Genomic DNA, 17,062 nt, shown 5'->3' on the forward strand with positions numbered 1-17,062 from the left:
GGATTCCTTTTAATTAACTGAAGCTCAAAGCTTATTTAAATTAAAACCAAGTCCAATAGGCTCAAGTATTTAATTCAACATAATTAAAAATTAATTATATTCTAATCATGATCCATATAATGTCGTTAGTGCTATCACATATGTGTGATCTCTTAGGTTCTAGCTAAAGCGGATAGTGAAATGAATTAATAAATGAATTTAATTGCACAAGTCATGAGTGACACTTAGCAGCATATTATGTCTACCCACATTAGATTAAAGTATTTGTGAAATAATCATGATATTCTTTCAAACCTTGATTGTAATTACAATGCATTTCGGTTCTTCTATCATCTATATCCTAATCAAGATTTAAGTGATATGGAAAAATGTCAAATCACATACAGATGTCTTCGATCACCATGATACATTTCATGTTGAAACAATTGTTACCAATATAGCTTGATCAACAAGTACTTTGGCAGAAGATTTCTGAGATGGATCTTCAAGTGGCTTTGAGGATATGTCTTTCTATTGAACAATTACAAAAAAATGATAGATACCTCATTGCGCATTTATATACCTCCACACTTATACAAATGAATCCAAGCAACACATTATTAGACCCTGTGAGGTAGTAAGGCTTTGATGTGAAGTTAAAGTTCATATCTAAAAATACAAGAAATCCGATGCTGCCTTAAGTCTAAGAACTATTTGAATACTATAACCTGAAGCTCTGTAACGTTTGACATGTGGTAAGTACCTTAGGCTTCTTAGGCAGTCAGTGTTCAGTGAACTTGTTCAACAGACAAGCACCTATATATCCACCACGTGTCCAACACACGTAACAAGAGACCATGTTAACCTTAGTGTGATAGACACCGACCTTACAGGATAGTCAATGTTGAGTCGACTTTCTAAATGTCTAAGAACTTTGTTTACAGACTAAGTGACTATGGAATACAAGTCTTCATACCCTAATCTTGTTTAGGACTCTGCTTTTATACCTTAAATCAAATGGATTCATTCGTAGAATACTACCTTTATATTATAAAGCCAAACTCAAAAATAAATTAATCTTGCCCCTTATTAATTAATTAATATGGAGTTATTACATAATATTCAATATTACGAATGTGGGAGGCTGAAATGCCTTTGTGAGTCTTCTCGGCCCCCGGAAAGGTGGATAACCGTAATTTGCCACCAGTTGTCCCTTTTTTTAAAAAAAAAAAAGTTACGTAATTGGCTTATAGGGCACAACTCCAACACAAACATCATAAGATGATACATAAGGCATCCTAAAGTCTAAAACCCAAGCGAGAAAATCATGACACAAAAATGTCATTAATACAAGGTGTTGCTCGAATACTATCACGAGACATAAACAAAGATAAAACAAAAGACATTTCTAAGTGTCTTCAATCCTATCCACCAATTTTACAATCTTTCTAACATTCATAAAAACTAATTTTCCGAGACTACCACATAGCATTCAATGATACACAATTTAGAGCCGTTAGAAACATCAAGTTATAGATAGTACACTAATGCATTTGCTATAAAAAAAAACATCTTGAAGAGAATCACGTGGGAAATTTAAAGTAGAAAAAAGCGTTGCACGTGCAAACTAACAATTAACCAGGAAAAAAAGGCCAGTAACCTCAGGCCTCTTCAATGTTATCTACCTTTTTAGACCTCTTCAAGGTTATTTTTGAAGCTCTAGCCAATATGAGTTAATTAGAAAAAGGAGGTAGTGGAGCTGGTGGCCTTCGTTTTTGCTCTAGTGTGATGAAGGTAGAGGCAGAGGTTATTCAAGCCAGACTTATTGCTTGTATAGGGCAAGGGTTTACAAATGTGGAGGTGGACTCAGTTGCTAAAGAGATTTTGGATATAGTGACGATAGAGAAGATCACTGGGATGCATATGGAAGGGACTATCCACGATATTCCCATCTTAGCTTCTCATTTGGAGTCAGCCAAGTTTCATTTTTACCCTCGAGCTTGTAATAAGGCGGCGCACTCACTGGTTGCTTTTATCGTTAAAGAGCAATGTGGTTTCTAATGTGACGACTTAGAGTCCACTTGAATTTTCAATTTATTAGTTGCTAATGTTAATGTTTCTATTCGTATTTTGATCATTAATGAATTCAGTTTAATTTTTTAGAACAAACATACGAATTAATTATTTTGTTTAAAATAATATTAAAAATGGAGCATAAATTACAAAGAGCCACTAAGAGTATCTCCAAAGGAGATGTCAAAATTGTCACGTAGGTATACAACAATAAAAAATGGCAGCAAACTCTCTCCAATCGAGCCTTCAGTTTCTTAGGTGGCGCTGAGTCATTTGAAGGCAAAGCCTTTTGCTGTCAAATTTGACAGCAGATGTCCAATTTATTAAATTATATTTTAATAGATTAATATAATATATAATAAATGTTGTTATGTTTTTTGAAATATTTGATTGTTTGCCTTAATCATTGGACTCCACAAAAAGATAAAAAGTTTATTAAATGACAATGACATTATTATTTAACATATCGGGTGGAGCAAAATATTGTACAAAATGTCAAAATTGCCACATAAGCTATCAACTATCATTTTGATGTTTAAAATTTGACATCTCCTTTGAAGATGCTCTAAGAGCTCTTTTCTCCTGCCTAAATATAGGATATCTCAGAGAAATTTCTATTTTGCTTGGCGGATAGGGTCATTTGGATTTTTTCCTTTTTTTGCCAAATGGTAGTAATTTTGTTAAACTCAAATGGAAATGTTTACATCATTAGCGAGAGTGTTAAATAACCATTAAGGAAAAAGCCTACCGTATCTAATGGTTTTGCTAAAAGCTCATTCAAGAAGTCCATTAAAGATGCTCTTAGTTAGGTTTGTGGTTTAGGTTTGAAAATCAACAATTGATTTAGGGCTAATTTGGTATTTCCATGCTTTAAAAAAAAAACTGCTTCTGCTGTGCTGTGCTAGTAATCGGTTGTAAAATAAGATTGTTGAGAGTTTGGTAAAGCATTTTTTTTTTGTAAAAGTGATGTTAACAAAAAAAAAAAAAATTGTTTGGTAAACTTTTATATAAATTGTTATGAATATGCTAAATGACTAAAAATGATATAGTATTTAATGTGATATAATAATGTTCAAAGAAAATAACGTAGGGGCAATGATTGAGTTTTGTAAAATATGTGGGCGTATACTTGTTATTTGAAAATTTCATTAAACGGGTACTGATTACTATGCTTTGTAATTTTTTTTTTCTAGCATGCTTGTACTTTTCTATGATTTTCTACTGTTATTGACAACAGTTTTTAAATAAATTTTTTTTTTTTTTGTTTTACCAAACACAATTGATGTTCCATTTTTTTTAATAAGTTTTTTTCCTTAAAAAACAGCACAATCCCAAACTAACCTTTAGCAAATGTTTCAAAAACTTTGACCAAATACTCAAAGCCTTGATTTTAGTATTTAACTCTCATATGAAAATAAATTTACATGAAACGAGTAATTTAAAATGTAACATCTTGATCCAAAAGTATATTGTCATGTGTAAGTTTTTTTTACATGACAATATATAATAGCACCAGTACGTTGTTTTTGTACTTGTGAACCAATTTAATGTAAATTACACACTTGTCAGAATGTAGTTGGGTTCTCATAGAAGTCAAACGACACTGCGCGCCACTCAACCAAAAGTCGGGTCCAAACGCCTAGTCGTTTAACATCCACCCTGGTCCGCTATTTGTTTCTTCTTCTCCTCCTAAATCTCTCCATCTTCCTCACTGTTCAATGCCATGGCCTTCCCGCCCGTCGTCGACCACCACAACCCTAACCCTAACCACCTCCACCTTGAATCCCTCCCTCTCATTGACCTCGGCCTCCTCTCTCAATCAGACCTCTACTTTCTCTCCCTCACCTCCTCCTCCTCCTCCTCATCCCAATCCCGCCCCACCCGCCGCTTCGACGACAATGTATTGATCCCCAAAATCGACCGTTCCGTCTTCAACGAATCCGCCGGCAGCCGCAAGCAGACATACTCCCGCCTCCGCCTCGCTCCTCGCAACTCCCAATTCCCAGTCCCAAACCCCAAATCGCAGAAAACGATTCCCCATTCCCAACCCCGAGACCCCGAAACCCTCCAGATTATCGCTCTCTTGAAGCAGCTATTTCCCTCCGAAAAAGCCCTAAAAGAAAACGACGACGTACTTGTCCCTGTCCCCGTCCGCCTCGCCCAATACGACGCCACGCCCGGCCCCTCGGCGGAAAACTTCTCGGCTGGACTCTCGATCGATGTCGGTACAAAGAGGAAGAGAGGCCGTCCGCGTAAATATCCCAATGCCACTATATCTTACCCGAGTGTCAACGCTGATGTTTCGATGGAGATGCGTGGGGGTGACAATACGACGCCCGGGATTGTTGTTCAGAGCAGTGAGGGCAGCCGGAAGCGAGGCCGGCCGCGCAAAGATGAGAACAGAGTGGTTTCGGTGGCTAAGCGTGAGAAGAAAGTGAAGGTCAAGGAGGCGAAAGTCAAGGAAGGAAATGTGAAGGTGGAGGAAGCTGAGATCGTTATGGTGAACGGACATGGAGTTGTTGTGGACTTAGCTGCGGTGGAGAATGCGGACGGTTTGTTTGGGGAGGAGTTGAGGAGGAGGACGGAGGGGATGGATACGGAGGCGCAGTTGTTAGCATTTCTGGGAGGGTTGGAGGGGCAGTGGTCTAGTGCTAGGAAGAAGAGGAAGATTGTGCCTGCGGATGAGCTTGGTGACGTGTTGCCGGTGCATTGGAAGATTTTGCTGGCTCTCAAGAGGAATGGAGGTCTAGTTCGACTCTTCTGTAAACGATACATAAGGTAGTTCTCTCATTGTCAATAAAAATGTTTTGAGTTTAAATTGGGTGCTCAATAGAAACTCATGTGACACATTGCTAATTTAGGGTGCACGCAACGAAGGATATGAGTTTCAATTTTGGTAGCCCGAATAGAGAGATATATGGAAAGGTACATCGATATTGATTGAAATACTGGTTAAAAAAGAAAATGAAAAAAGAGGAGCTGTTGAACATTTAAATTATATGCGAGCCTCTACAAACTCCAAAACAAACTAATTAACGTATAAAATGATGGTTACAATGATAAAGGTGCAAAAGCTACAAAGCACCCTCGTTAAAACCTTGCCATAAAATCCTCCCAAAAGAAGAAATTTTGGCCGGTCAAGGAAAGAATACCATAAAATTCAACTACAAAATAAAGCATAATAATTAAAACTACATATGCTAGGGAAATGATGAACACACACTTTTTGAGCTTCATACACACCCATGGTTAATCCTGTCCTTTGTTTTCATGTGATATATTCAATTTGATGGCCTGAAACAAAGAGGGGTGTGGAAAAAGCTAAAAAAGGTGTGCGAAAATCAATTCCTGCCTATAAAACACTAGTACATAAAACTCTTTAAATTGCATCCCCTACATTACATATACAATGTTCGAATATTTCTAAGTGATTTAAATCTGTCCAAACAAAACAAGAAAGTGATTCAAATTTGTTTCTATTAATTTGGATGGGGTGTTGAAATTAATTTATGATTGAACAACCATTGGAAGTTGATTCCAGCCATAATGATTCAATTTTCAATTCATTTTCATTTTGATATTGGCAGTTCGTTATACATTTTAAAACAAAACACCTCTGGGTCTTCTTCATCCTCCTCTGGACTGCCCGCTCTTTGTATTGTCAAGGGCTCCATAAGTGTCCACTACTAAGGCTGCCATGCACCGATATTGTCCCCACTTAACCACCTAGACCTAATCCCCTAGGTGGTATCGTGCCCAATGGACCTCAGGTGGGGTTTTATCTCTAAAGGCCTCGGTGCAATTAGAAGTGGAACACGTATATTTAAACCTTAGATTATTGTTGTACTTCTCCGATGTCGGACTCTCTTCACATCCATCTTGGCTTGTATCGAGCCAACCTTTTACACCAGCACTCTTCTGCAACTTGCCCCACGCTGCTGCTCTTCTTTGCCTCTGGGTGGGTAATTTTGGTTTTGAAATTCCACCAAAATTCAATTGATATTTCCATTAAAAAAACTCTGAAATTTTGGAGATATTCCACCAAATAATCGATATCTAACCAAAACCACTGAAATTTTGTGGAAAGTCAGTACAAAATTTCGTTCGATATATCGGAAATATTGGTGAAATTTCAATTCTTGAACATAACTTCATTGAGTAAACTGATTTCTGGAAGTTGGTGCTTTGATACCCATGGTTTGTCTTTTTTTTTGTTTTTGGGAGAAGGGTATGGGAGGTAATTCAAATTTTCTGTATTTGTTTTTCTCAGGTGGTGTATTGTATATTGTTTCATTAAATATCCCATAGCAAAAAATATCAACTATTTTGGGATAGCTACTATTAATTTTGACCTTGCATTTTTAAGTTAGATGGTTGCCTGGCTCTTATACTAGTTTCCCTAATTTGGTATTATTCAGCCCTAATGGGCAGCAGTTTGTGTCGTGCGAGGAAGTTTCTTCGTACTTGATCTCTTATTTTGGAGTTGGAAACAAGTCAATTCCTGGACATACTGATGGCAGTATTCAGCTTTCTAATAAATTGGTTTCTGGAGATGTAAGTCACTTTATGCACCCTTTTTGTTATTTTCTATCATTCTGTTATTTTCATTCATGTTATATATTCAGGGTATGCAACAGGATACTAATACCTTTGAAGATGAGATCAAAGCTAATGAGCTTGCTAGCCGCTCTGTAATGCCTATTACTTTTGTATCACCTGGTCATGAGAAGCAAGAAAACTTATTTCATACAGAAAATTCACAGGAATTTCAAGCAGGAGAAGAAATGGGTATGCCTAAGAAAGTTGACCCCATAAAGACTGGTATTCTGCAAACATCTTTGAAGATTCATGAGTCGGGTCAAATAGACAGGGAAGTATCTTCTGATGCAGTAGCCAAATGTGAATTGAGTGCTGGTTTTCCTTGTGGTAAAGTGAATAATGATATAACAAATTGTTTTGGAACAAACAACCATGAATTTAATTCATTGTCTTCTGAGGATCAAGCCTTGAAGAATAATAAACTTGGTAAGGATTTGGGATTTTCTGAGCAGGGTAGTGCAGTTAATTTGACAAATGATAAGTTGGTGGATAAGCCTACTGGTCCTGGTCTCAGCTTTGGTGAAACAAATACTTTGGACTGCTTTCATGATGGAATAAATGATGGTTATAAGGCTTCTGTAAGTACAGTTGATGTGCCCAAAGTGGACACTGGTACTGCTTTAAATGGTATGCAAAAAGAACGGAGGTCTGAGAATTTTGATGACAACCAATTAACTAGCACAGAAGAAAATACAAAATTTGATGATGTGGATGATTGTGGGAATGGCGGGTCAATATCTGGTATTAGTGGGAGTTGCGTTGGACCCGAGAATGTTTGTACTAATTTCTTGCAGCAAAGTACTTCTGAAGTCTGCTTGCTTCTTCCTTCAACAATCATACAGTCTCTGCAGAAAAGAGGCTCTGAAAGAGGTTTATGTAGTACTACTGATGAGAAAACATGTGAAGTCAGGGATGTTTACAATAGTGAGTCACTCTGCACATCTTATAGGCCCAAGTTTGATAATACTGATCTATCTGGGAATGAGGACAAGGCAATCAGTTTAAGCAGCGAGCATGGTATGCTGAATGTGGATGCGATGGAAATCAATGAGCATGTTATAAGTACTGGGAGCTCTTCAAGCGTTCCAGGTCTGGATGGACAAAGTTGTATCAATTTAGGTAATGCAAAGAATCCTAGTTATATAGAGGAGGAACTCTGGCAGGAAAAGAGTTTTCAAATTAATGTATCTGTTCCATTTGTTAAACAGGGCAGGGATTCTTCTGAAACTGGTATGATTTACTCCTCTGGCTATGCACAGAGTGTGAATAGCACATACTCAAGCTCAATGGAAGAATCGAAAAAGGAGGAGGCAAAAAGTTCTTGGAATAACGAGGTAATGCTTTCTTTTGGCAGCAGTTGTGCTGGACCAACTTCCAATTCTATAACAAACACTGTGCATGAAAGAAGTTCTGGAGGACCTTCCATTGTTCATTCAGAGAATAGCCAAACATTTTACAATGGAAATAAAGTAACTGGCATTTTCAGTAGCTCAGTGTTGGATGATAAGCTGATTAGAGGTTCTGTTGATGGTTTAATACATCGAAATGGTAATGAACAAACCTCTGGGTTTGAAAATAATCTTAACAGGGTTTATAGCAGCATAGTGTGGGAGCAGCCTCATACTGAGAGTGCCAAAAAATCCAGGAACAATGAGCCCATGACGGGTTTTCTAAATCATTCCCAACCTTCTGGGGATGTCATGGCTGAATTTATGTGGAGAACTGATGAGCATAATGTTCAGCAGAGTGGATTGGCTGATGCATCATCTGAGCTCATGCAGTCATCTGACTACTATCCGAACTTTGATATGTTGTCTGATAAGGTATGCTGTCTATAGAGAATATATGTATTAGGGACAGTGATGTATGTAGAGGACATTTATTTGAGACTGCAGTATACTTTTCAGCTTTTGTTTTACCTGCATACAAAGGCGGATGCACATTGGGCCTAGCTGGTCCCAGGACCACCCCGAGTTCAGAAAATATACATGTTAAGGTCTTCCGAGGACCCTCCGAATGTTTTGTACGGGTCCTTTTGTACCTACCAAGTGTTTGATTTAATACCTGCTAGGCATATCTCAACAGGTTGCGCGGGCTACACTCGACAGGTTGCGTAGACAACGCTTGATAAATTTTCTCGATATCGCTCATCAAATGTTTGACGAAATGCCTCAGTGAATAAACTGAAACTTTTTTTGTGTGCTTTGCGCTTTGTTTCTATCTAAAAAACTTGGACCTTTAACACTGGGATCACCCAAGATTCAAATCCTAAATCCGCCATTGCCTGTGTAGTTTCACTTTTTCTTAGAGTACAGTTTTAGACTTGTTTTGAAACATAACATACAGTGAGTTTCTTTGATAGTCTGTCCGTCTTCCTCCAGTGAATTAGTTCATTTTTTCTTTACTACTAAACTCTGCAAAGAATCTGATATGTTGTATTTTCAGTAGAAATGACTTTATATCAAATTTTGCTTCAATGAACAGGGTGCAAACGGAGCTTTAAGTGTAAATGAAAAGTTTGACAACATATCAGGTTTGGAAGGATTGGGACCGGGTCAGTTTGATTATAATATCCCGACAGTGCAAGCAACCTCACATACAAAGGAATCAAAAGTGTTGTCATATGATGGAGAGCTGGAACAAGGTTTCAGTTCATCTGATTGGCTTGAAAAGGAATCTTTGCCCTCAATGCCAAATATCACAAGCAGGCATGAGATTAACACCTGTGTCTGGTGCAGAAATGAGTTTCATCATGAGGTTTATGAACGAACACAACCTGGTTCTGTCGGTTTGATGTGTGCGACCTGCCAGGTCAATTTCTCAGGCGATTTTTTGTAGTTATTCATTCGTAGTGCTGCACCCAGTGATGGTTTTCTTGTTATATATTCATCCTCCTTGCAAGAAGAAGAATTCTTGGTTGAGGTAATTATCGTATCTAACAACAGAATGGTTGCTTTGGCCCTTTCTTCTTCCTTTTTTTTTTTTTTTTTTTTTTTTTTTTTTTTTTTTTGCGACATTTTGTTAAGCCTTTAATATCTTTGTGCAAAAAATGGTATTAACTTTACGAACTTGATGAATGTCAGATATACACAGGTCCAGTACACTTGTTTTTCTTACTATTTTTATCAATGGGGGAGAGAGGATACAAATTTGGTCCTATTTCCGATCTTCTGGGTTAAATTTCTTTTATTTTTAGTTGTCTGTTTTGGCATTCAAGATTCAAGTCTATGCGTCTGCAATGCAGATTCAAGTCTTATGTGTTTGCAATGCCGAATTGAGCCCCAATATGTTCTATTTTCATTGAAGAATGATATATCTTCTGTTTACTATTATGCTTTTACTGGAGATAATGTCGTTGTGAATGATTGTGGATTGTTCTGATGTGTTATGTTACGTGCAGGCTTTGTTGGAACTGTTTTGAAGATCACTTTTGCTCGTTGATAGATCTATTGTTCCTATGCAAGAGGCTGATATTTCTGGTTCTGGTATGGAGCTATATGTCCATTTCTTGCCAGAGGTTACTTGCTGCAGCACATTTACTTTTTTTTATTCTTGGCTTCCCTTTAGGTCTAAATGATTGTTTCATATTTCTGATTGATTTAGGCATTCTCTCTTTCCTTTCCAGCGGAGGATTTTTTTCATATTCTCCGCACGAGAGAGAAACTGAATGTCCAATTAGGTTTTTGGACTAACTTGTGCATAACAACTCGGATAACATTTTCTGCTCCGAATATTAGCGTCGCAAACAAAACATTTATTTTGTTAATGAAGATAATGACGATAAGAATTCTTATGCTGGTGAGAACATGACTATTTTGTCAAAGAGGCTCGAGATCTACTTTGTTCTCACAGTACAACTTGGGGGAAATGTATAATGGGGGGTTTTAAACAAGGGATATGATTTTCGTTCGGCCCTTTTTTTGTTCCTTCTGCACACTTTCCTTTTTCAGGCGTTCGGAATGAATAAAGCAAAGGAGAATCAACGGACACAAGTAAAGAGAGGTATGTAGGAGGAGAAAAATGCGGAAATCACTTGCATTAAACAAGTGATCATTTGCTAGTTTCCGCCATCACCGTCTCTCCCTTCCCCCTCCTTTTACATTTTATCTCTTCATTGTTAAGCTCTTACTGGATTTTTACGTTTACTTTTCTATTTCCCCAATCTCATGTGATGGAGGGATATGGATTAGAGGAGGTATTATGAAAACATTCGCAGCAGTGAAGTGTTCTCTTTCCTCTTAGCAAAGGTTTACCTTTGTTAGCCATCTGCGCATTAAGCTATGTAAAGTTGTGGCGTGTTATTGCAATTGTTTTCAAAACCGTAATCGAGTTGTTTCTCGATTATGTTGATATTGCAAGATGACATTTTTAGAATGTTAATAACAAGCCTCGTCTTAGCGTCCACCGTTGAAACTTTCCAACCCCTGTAACTTTTCTGACAAGGTAAAACTGGTGTGTTGGAAATGATATGGGGTATGGGATGCCATAAAGAATATTCAGATTTGTGTTTTGCTTCTGTCTTCCTGTTCATGGGATCTGGTGTGTTGGCTGCCATGCGTACATCCTGGTGGCCGTAAAATTCAGTGCTCCAGTGGCGCCCATTCTTCTGGGTGGATGGGATGCCATGGAGGTCATGTTATCAGACGATATTCTTCTCTAGTTGAATCTAAATTACGACCAGAGATATTTAAACTCAGGTGCATTGGAAAGCGGGTGGGCACTAGTCAGTAGTCAATGCGGCCATGCCCTCGTATTCGACTATGTTATTAGGAGAAAACTGATGTTATGCGCTTGGAGTGTTTTTAAAATAACTGAAAGTGTTTCTGTAACCAATCTTTAGTTAAATTGCAAGTGAATCATGGATAAGCACTTGAAGTGCTTCTTCTAGAATGCACTTCAAGTTCTGTTGGAATCCAAAACATTTTGACCAATAGGACTTTTACTCATTTAAAAAGTACTTCCAGTCAATTAGAAGCTGACTTGATAATTTAAAAGCACTTGCTCATTGTTATTGTATTCACACAATTATAAACTAGTGTAATGAGCTTAGGACATCTCCAGTCATCACGCTGAAAAGAGTAAAAAAAACTACATTATCACTCACATTGGTATCAACGATGTTGCCGCGGGGAGTGATTTGATAGCAACCATTTTGCGTTTTTTTATCCTTTTGTCGGAGCAACTATTTTGTTTAAATTGCTTAGAAATTTCGTTAAAAGCCTATATATATATATTATCTTTCCATAACTATCAGATAGCTTTTCTTGGTAAAAACGCACAATATTTCTCGGCACCTGTATAAGCCCTTTTACTTAAGTTCTTAAATAACAAGTTTAGATACTTCTAGATAGGACTGTAAATCGGCTCGAATGTTTTGAGTTCGACTCATATTTAGCTCCTTTTTATTTTGTTTTGGGTCGGTTGGTAAATAAAATTAGTTGAATTGTAACAACATATTAGGCTTGTTATTATTAACATCAACGACTTGTTATCATGTTTAATTTCGTTAATTTCTATTTTTTATTAAATTAAACAAACGTAAGCTCGAGCTTATTTAAGAAAACAAGCTCGACCAGCCACTCAAAATTTTGAGTTTTAATTTACAAACGAGTTGAGTCAAGATCAAACTTTGAAAGAATAATTTAAGCTAAGCTTGAGCATGCGTTAATGTATTTTTTAAGATTAAGCACGAATAATATTATTTGAGTCCAGTTGAGCACTTATGGTCCTTATTACACCCGTAGACCCAAACAACCCACCAAATAACTTTTTTGTTTTAAATTATAAAAAGGGAGATTTAAAACACCATTTCATTATCATCACAGAAAAAAGTAGCATTTTTTATTTTTTATTCCTAAAAGCTAAATTAAAACACCATTATGTACGAAATAAATAAATAAAGGAATCGAGAGGTCTTTAATTAACACCGAATTATATTATTACTAATCTATTTTTTTATTTTTTTTAATGTAAATAATATCTTTTGTTTTAAAAAAAAAAAAATTAAAAAACCACCTGAGACAGGGGAGAAAGGAGTTGGCAATTACAGAGAAGCACACGAGCGTGACTCAAACAAAGAACTCACCGATATCTCCACGTCTCGGCTTTTCCTCTCCTCTCCACCCCATAACCAAACTACCCAAACCATAACCATAACCAAAACCAAAACCACCCTTTTTTTTCCCTTCCTTTCCCCGCAATAATTCCAAATAAACCAACCGATTTTCTCCCAAATTTACCATTAATAATCCAATCCAATCCAATCTGCTTCCCCAACCAACAAGCCTCGACGCTGAAATGCGCCGGGCTTTCTCCCCTGCGCCCCCTCCTTCTTGCTCCTCATCCGCCGTCGCGCTGTTGCTGAGCAGCTCCCCATTTTAGTTTTTCGTTTTTTTTTATTTCGGTTAATTTGGTGTTTGGTGAGGTTTTGATTCTTAAATGGGGATTAGGGTTTGGGAAAGTGGGATCGTGATATTGGTTTTATGGGTCCGGCTAATTTCCGCCGCTGAACCCACCTCTTGCCCCGCGGAGTCCGCAGCCGATGCGATCTTCGGCTTCCGGTATTCCAATTGCCCCGTCAACGGCGCTTCCAGATCCGTTGAATCCATGGGTGTTATCGTGGTACACAATTGTTTATCTATTTACTGTATTGCTATTAATTTTTATTTCAGGGAAACTATGTTTTATTTAGAATTATATCATTGGTGGTGTATCTCAGTATCTGGGTTGGAGGTGCAGATTAGGGAGATGCTGTTTTTATTTGTTTATGTGTTTATTAAAAATTCGGTTTTCGGTATATGCATTGACCTTGCAATTAGGGTAGGAATTTGTATTGTTCTTGTGAAAGACCTAGTTGGGCAATGCCCATTTTCCCAATGATGTTCAAAGTAGCTGCCGGCCTCTATCCGAAATTGTTTCATTCATAGAGCTTTTCCAAGAGGATCAGTTTAGGTTTTTGAGTTTCGCTACATTTGTATTTTGAGTGCTTTGGTGACCTCTGATAGCGAACCCTTTTCCGAATTTATATGTTTGGATAAACAAGAACAATACTTGTCTCAAGCAGTCACTTGAAGACTAGAATCCTGCAACCAGTTTCTCCTTTGAATGCTGTAAATATCACATGCAGTTTAGTTTAGTGCCTAAAAACTCTTCTTGGGGGTGAGGTAATGGAAGTGTTTTTCTTCCGAAAGTAGAGGGAATAGATGGCACTGAAGATGAATCTGCAATGCACAATTGAGAGCTTTTATCACAATTCCGTGGATTACACTAGTGCTGGGATGACAAAAAAATGTTTTTTTTTTTATTTATTTAACGTATGCGTTGAAAGTTGAATTTCTTTTCTCTTACATATTTGTTATTCTAATTTTGTTTGTATTGCTGCTTTGAAGGGGGATGAGGTTTCTTTACAAAGGGCATTAAATATGGTTCACAAGAATACTCATGATTATGTGGCGGTGCTCTTCTATGCATCATGGTGCCCTTTCTCAAGGATGTTTAAACCAACATTTTCCATCCTGGCTTCTTTGTATCCTTCGATCCCACATTTTGCATTTGAAGAATCAGCCATCAGGCCAAGGTTTGTAAATATCTGCAGATATTGATCATATTCTAAACGCTTTGTTATTAGAAATTGGAACTTAACTGATTTAACTGTTTGCAGTATACTCTCTAAATATGGAGTTCATGGATTTCCTACTCTTTTCATTTTGAATTCTACCACACGCATTCGATATCAAGGCGCCCGCACTCCTGGTTCTCTTGTTGCTTTCTATAGTCATGTTACTGGTATGTCTTTTTGTTCCTATTGTAGGCTTATATTTTGAACTTTATGTGTAATGTTTTATATTTGGTATGATGAATAGGAATCAGTAAAAAAAAAACCTTTTATCTAGTGATGAATACTAAAGAGAAATGGTTTTTTATTTGAAATAATTGTTTTAAGGTTATCTGTGACCCACCGATTCTATTTAGTCCTACAGGACAACTTGTTCTTTTTTTCTGATATTCTGCATCACCATCCAGAATCATGTTTTTCTTAATCAGATTTGCCATTCTTTAGTCTCTCACTGTTGTTGTATTTATCTTATAACCCTGTGGGGTAGTTATTGACCGTGGTGAATGGGTGCAGGCATCAAGACTGTATCACTGGATCAATTGTCACTGGAAAAAATTGGATACCCACTAAATCATGAGAAGCATGATAGCACTGAGCAGGAAAGCTGCCCGTTTTCGTGGGCTAGATCTCCAGAGAATTTGCTTCGGCAAGAAACATATTTAGCTCTGGCTTCTGCTTTTGTGCTTCTGAGATTGCTCTACTCCTTTTATCCTGCTCTGCTTTCGTTTGTTCAATCTGCATGGAGACAGCATATTCAAAACATGAGACCGGGAAGCTTGTTGGAGCACCCTTTGGCTTTTCTAAAGCGGGCAGTACAGTTGTTTAATTCTCTAAAAGAGCCTTGCAAGAGGAGTAATTTGCAGGAAGGAGCAATGAACGCCAGGGTGTGGGCTTCCAAGTCACTGGCCACAGTTTCTATCGGGGATGCAAGCACCAGCAGGGGTTATAGCAGTGACTGAATGCTGTAGACAGTTTATCTGAACAGACTTTGATGCTCCCATGACAAAGGGTGAGGCTGCAGAAAATGTATTGTCCTAGAAGCGTTTGGTAATCATCTCACCCTTGACGAGGGTTTTCTTGCAACGGAGGTAAAATATGTTGTCGTATCTTGTCGCTGTAGCACATCATTCCGTTGTTGTTGTTGTCTATATGCTTTACAGGGTACAATATGTTTATCATTCGGACCGATGAATTTGTAATCCAATTTTTGAATAGGTTGAATAACTAGTAACCCTTTCATGTGCCACTCGCTTGCGTTTGATGTTTGTCCAAAAGAAGTGAGAGGGGTTCGTTGTATCGTGTAGCTTAGAAATTTCTTATCATTCCTAATGGATTGGCCTTGAATGAATGTGTTGAGATTGATGGAAGTTGGCACCAACCTCACATGTATTTTATTAATTTTCGACCAACTTTTGTTTTAGATTTGTAGTAAATTATAGTTATTGCACAGCATAAGTTGGTAAAGGCATCGAATGATTCAGAAAGCACATGCGATCTGTGAATCCAGGCTCCACAATTAGCAGGAGCACAATTGCATTCATCATTTCCTTCTCCCTCCGACGTTGTACGGTTACTTGATGGTAGGCTTATTATGGCGACTACTTTGTTCTTTTTAGCATATTACTACGATCTGATAATATTCTTCACTTGTGAGGTTTTGTGTTAGATTTTTGTGGATGACGAGTTTGATTTGACATCATATTATTACGACGAACCTATTGGTTTAGTTAAAATATCGCTCCTTTGTTTGAAATATGGGTGCTCTTACTAGCATTTCAAAAACTTCATTGTGCATTACTAAGTGTTTTTATTTATTTATTTATTTTTAAATATAGAAAGTTTAGAGTTCATAGATTTTTTGAGTGCAAATAAAATATTATTGTTTTAAAACTTCCTATAAGAAACTCTCATCTTATATGAGTGTTGAAGAGCTAAATAATTAGTAACTTAATACATGTTAACTACTTGTCTGTACTCTCTTCAAAAAATAATCTCATGATCTGTACCATTTATTTTTTAGGTTCTCATTCCCAAATCATTGTAAAAATTCATTCAAATCCGAAGTTGTATTAAATATTGCGGATTACAAGAAAGATTTAGTCCCACATATACAGTTAGCATAATATTAACTTACTAATTGATTATCGAGGCACATAAGGTGGCCAATTCAAAAGGTTATTGACGTGTGAGATCTAGAATGATCATTAAGAATCAACGTCATAATATATATATATATATATATATATTATTTTTTTATACAAAGTTTCTTTTTGTAAGTAGTGGACTTCTCTGGTGTTTGAGTTCTTCCTCTTCAACCCACTATGTTTTAGATTTAAGCTCTTTCATTCCCTCTATTGTAAATTAAATAAAATAATATCACTTGTATTAAAATTAAAAAAAAAAGAAGATTTTTTAGGGTTCATTACAAATAGGACCTTGAGACTCCTATTTTCTAAACAAATACTTACCTAATCTTAGACATTCAAATTCCAAATTCAAATAGATTGTCATGTACATAGATATGTGACCAATTATTACAATATTTTACAACCTATGACACGAGTTGAAACCTTAATTATGTCAATAATGTTATTACTCACCCTAATTATGATGAGCAATGAGCTCCATATAGAAATTTTACATTTCTAGTATCATAAATATTAATATCCTATAAAAAAAAATTAAGGGAGGAGCTCATTAATTTGAATAACATGCATCTTTTTTTTTTTTTTTTTTTTCAAACAAAATCATAGGCATCTTCCGTATGAAAGGAAATTTCTTTGTGGGTAAATTATT

At 36.8% G+C, this 17,062-nt stretch overlaps 2 protein-coding genes across 8 annotated transcripts; both read left to right on the forward strand.

Annotated features, from left to right (window-relative positions):
• Window positions 1–3,689: 3,689 nt before the first annotated feature.
• On the forward strand, window positions 3,690–10,444 carry LOC137748724 (uncharacterized). 7 transcript variants are annotated; one of them, XM_088686224.1, is made up of 6 exons: window positions 3,690–4,830; window positions 4,914–4,977; window positions 6,487–6,606; window positions 6,678–8,474; window positions 8,559–8,759; window positions 9,136–9,265. In XM_088686224.1, exons 1-5 carry the CDS (start codon window positions 3,776–3,778, stop codon window positions 8,601–8,603), a joined length of 3,081 nt encoding a protein of 1,026 aa, XP_088542350.1. In that variant the 5' UTR covers window positions 3,690–3,775; the 3' UTR covers window positions 8,604–8,759; window positions 9,136–9,265. The 7 variants fall into 7 exon arrangements, with proteins under 7 accessions (XP_088542350.1, XP_088542347.1, XP_088542348.1 ...); XM_088686221.1 differs by lacking the exon at window positions 8,559–8,759 and adding an exon at window positions 10,052–10,444 and having other exon boundaries at window positions 3,692–4,830; window positions 9,136–9,573; XM_088686222.1 differs by lacking the exon at window positions 8,559–8,759 and adding an exon at window positions 10,052–10,444 and having other exon boundaries at window positions 3,692–4,830; window positions 6,690–8,474; window positions 9,136–9,573.
• A 2,226-nt stretch (window positions 10,445–12,670) lies between these two features.
• Window positions 12,671–15,614, forward strand: LOC148690445 (5'-adenylylsulfate reductase-like 4). The gene is made up of 4 exons (XM_088686347.1): window positions 12,671–13,272; window positions 14,040–14,227; window positions 14,312–14,436; window positions 14,780–15,614. The coding sequence occupies exons 1-4, from the start codon at window positions 13,090–13,092 to the stop codon at window positions 15,223–15,225; spliced, it is 942 nt and encodes a 313-aa protein (XP_088542473.1). The 5' UTR covers window positions 12,671–13,089; the 3' UTR covers window positions 15,226–15,614.
• Window positions 15,615–17,062: the final 1,448 nt, after the last annotated feature.

The sequence above is a fragment of the Pyrus communis genome, chromosome 15 (assembly GCF_041283825.1).
Source record: "Pyrus communis isolate YQ-2024b chromosome 15, ASM4128382v1, whole genome shotgun sequence".
Lineage (NCBI taxonomy): Eukaryota > Viridiplantae > Streptophyta > Magnoliopsida > Rosales > Rosaceae > Pyrus > Pyrus communis.

Excerpts from the sequence above, each read along its gene's own strand:
- LOC137748724 (XM_088686221.1), top strand. The coding sequence starts at position 3,776 with ATGGCCTTCCCGCCCGTCGTCGACCACCACAACCCTAACCCTAACCAC. Across the intron at positions 4,831-4,913 it reads TTCTGTAAACGATACATAAG|GGTGCACGCAACGAAGGATA; the intron begins GTAGTTCTCTCA and ends TTGCTAATTTAG. Across the intron at positions 6,607-6,677 it reads ATAAATTGGTTTCTGGAGAT|GGTATGCAACAGGATACTAA; the intron begins GTAAGTCACTTT and ends TTATATATTCAG.
- LOC148690445 (XM_088686347.1), top strand. The coding sequence starts at position 13,090 with ATGGGGATTAGGGTTTGGGAAAGTGGGATCGTGATATTGGTTTTATGG. Across the intron at positions 13,273-14,039 it reads AATCCATGGGTGTTATCGTG|GGGGATGAGGTTTCTTTACA; the intron begins GTACACAATTGT and ends GCTGCTTTGAAG. Across the intron at positions 14,228-14,311 it reads GAATCAGCCATCAGGCCAAG|TATACTCTCTAAATATGGAG; the intron begins GTTTGTAAATAT and ends AACTGTTTGCAG.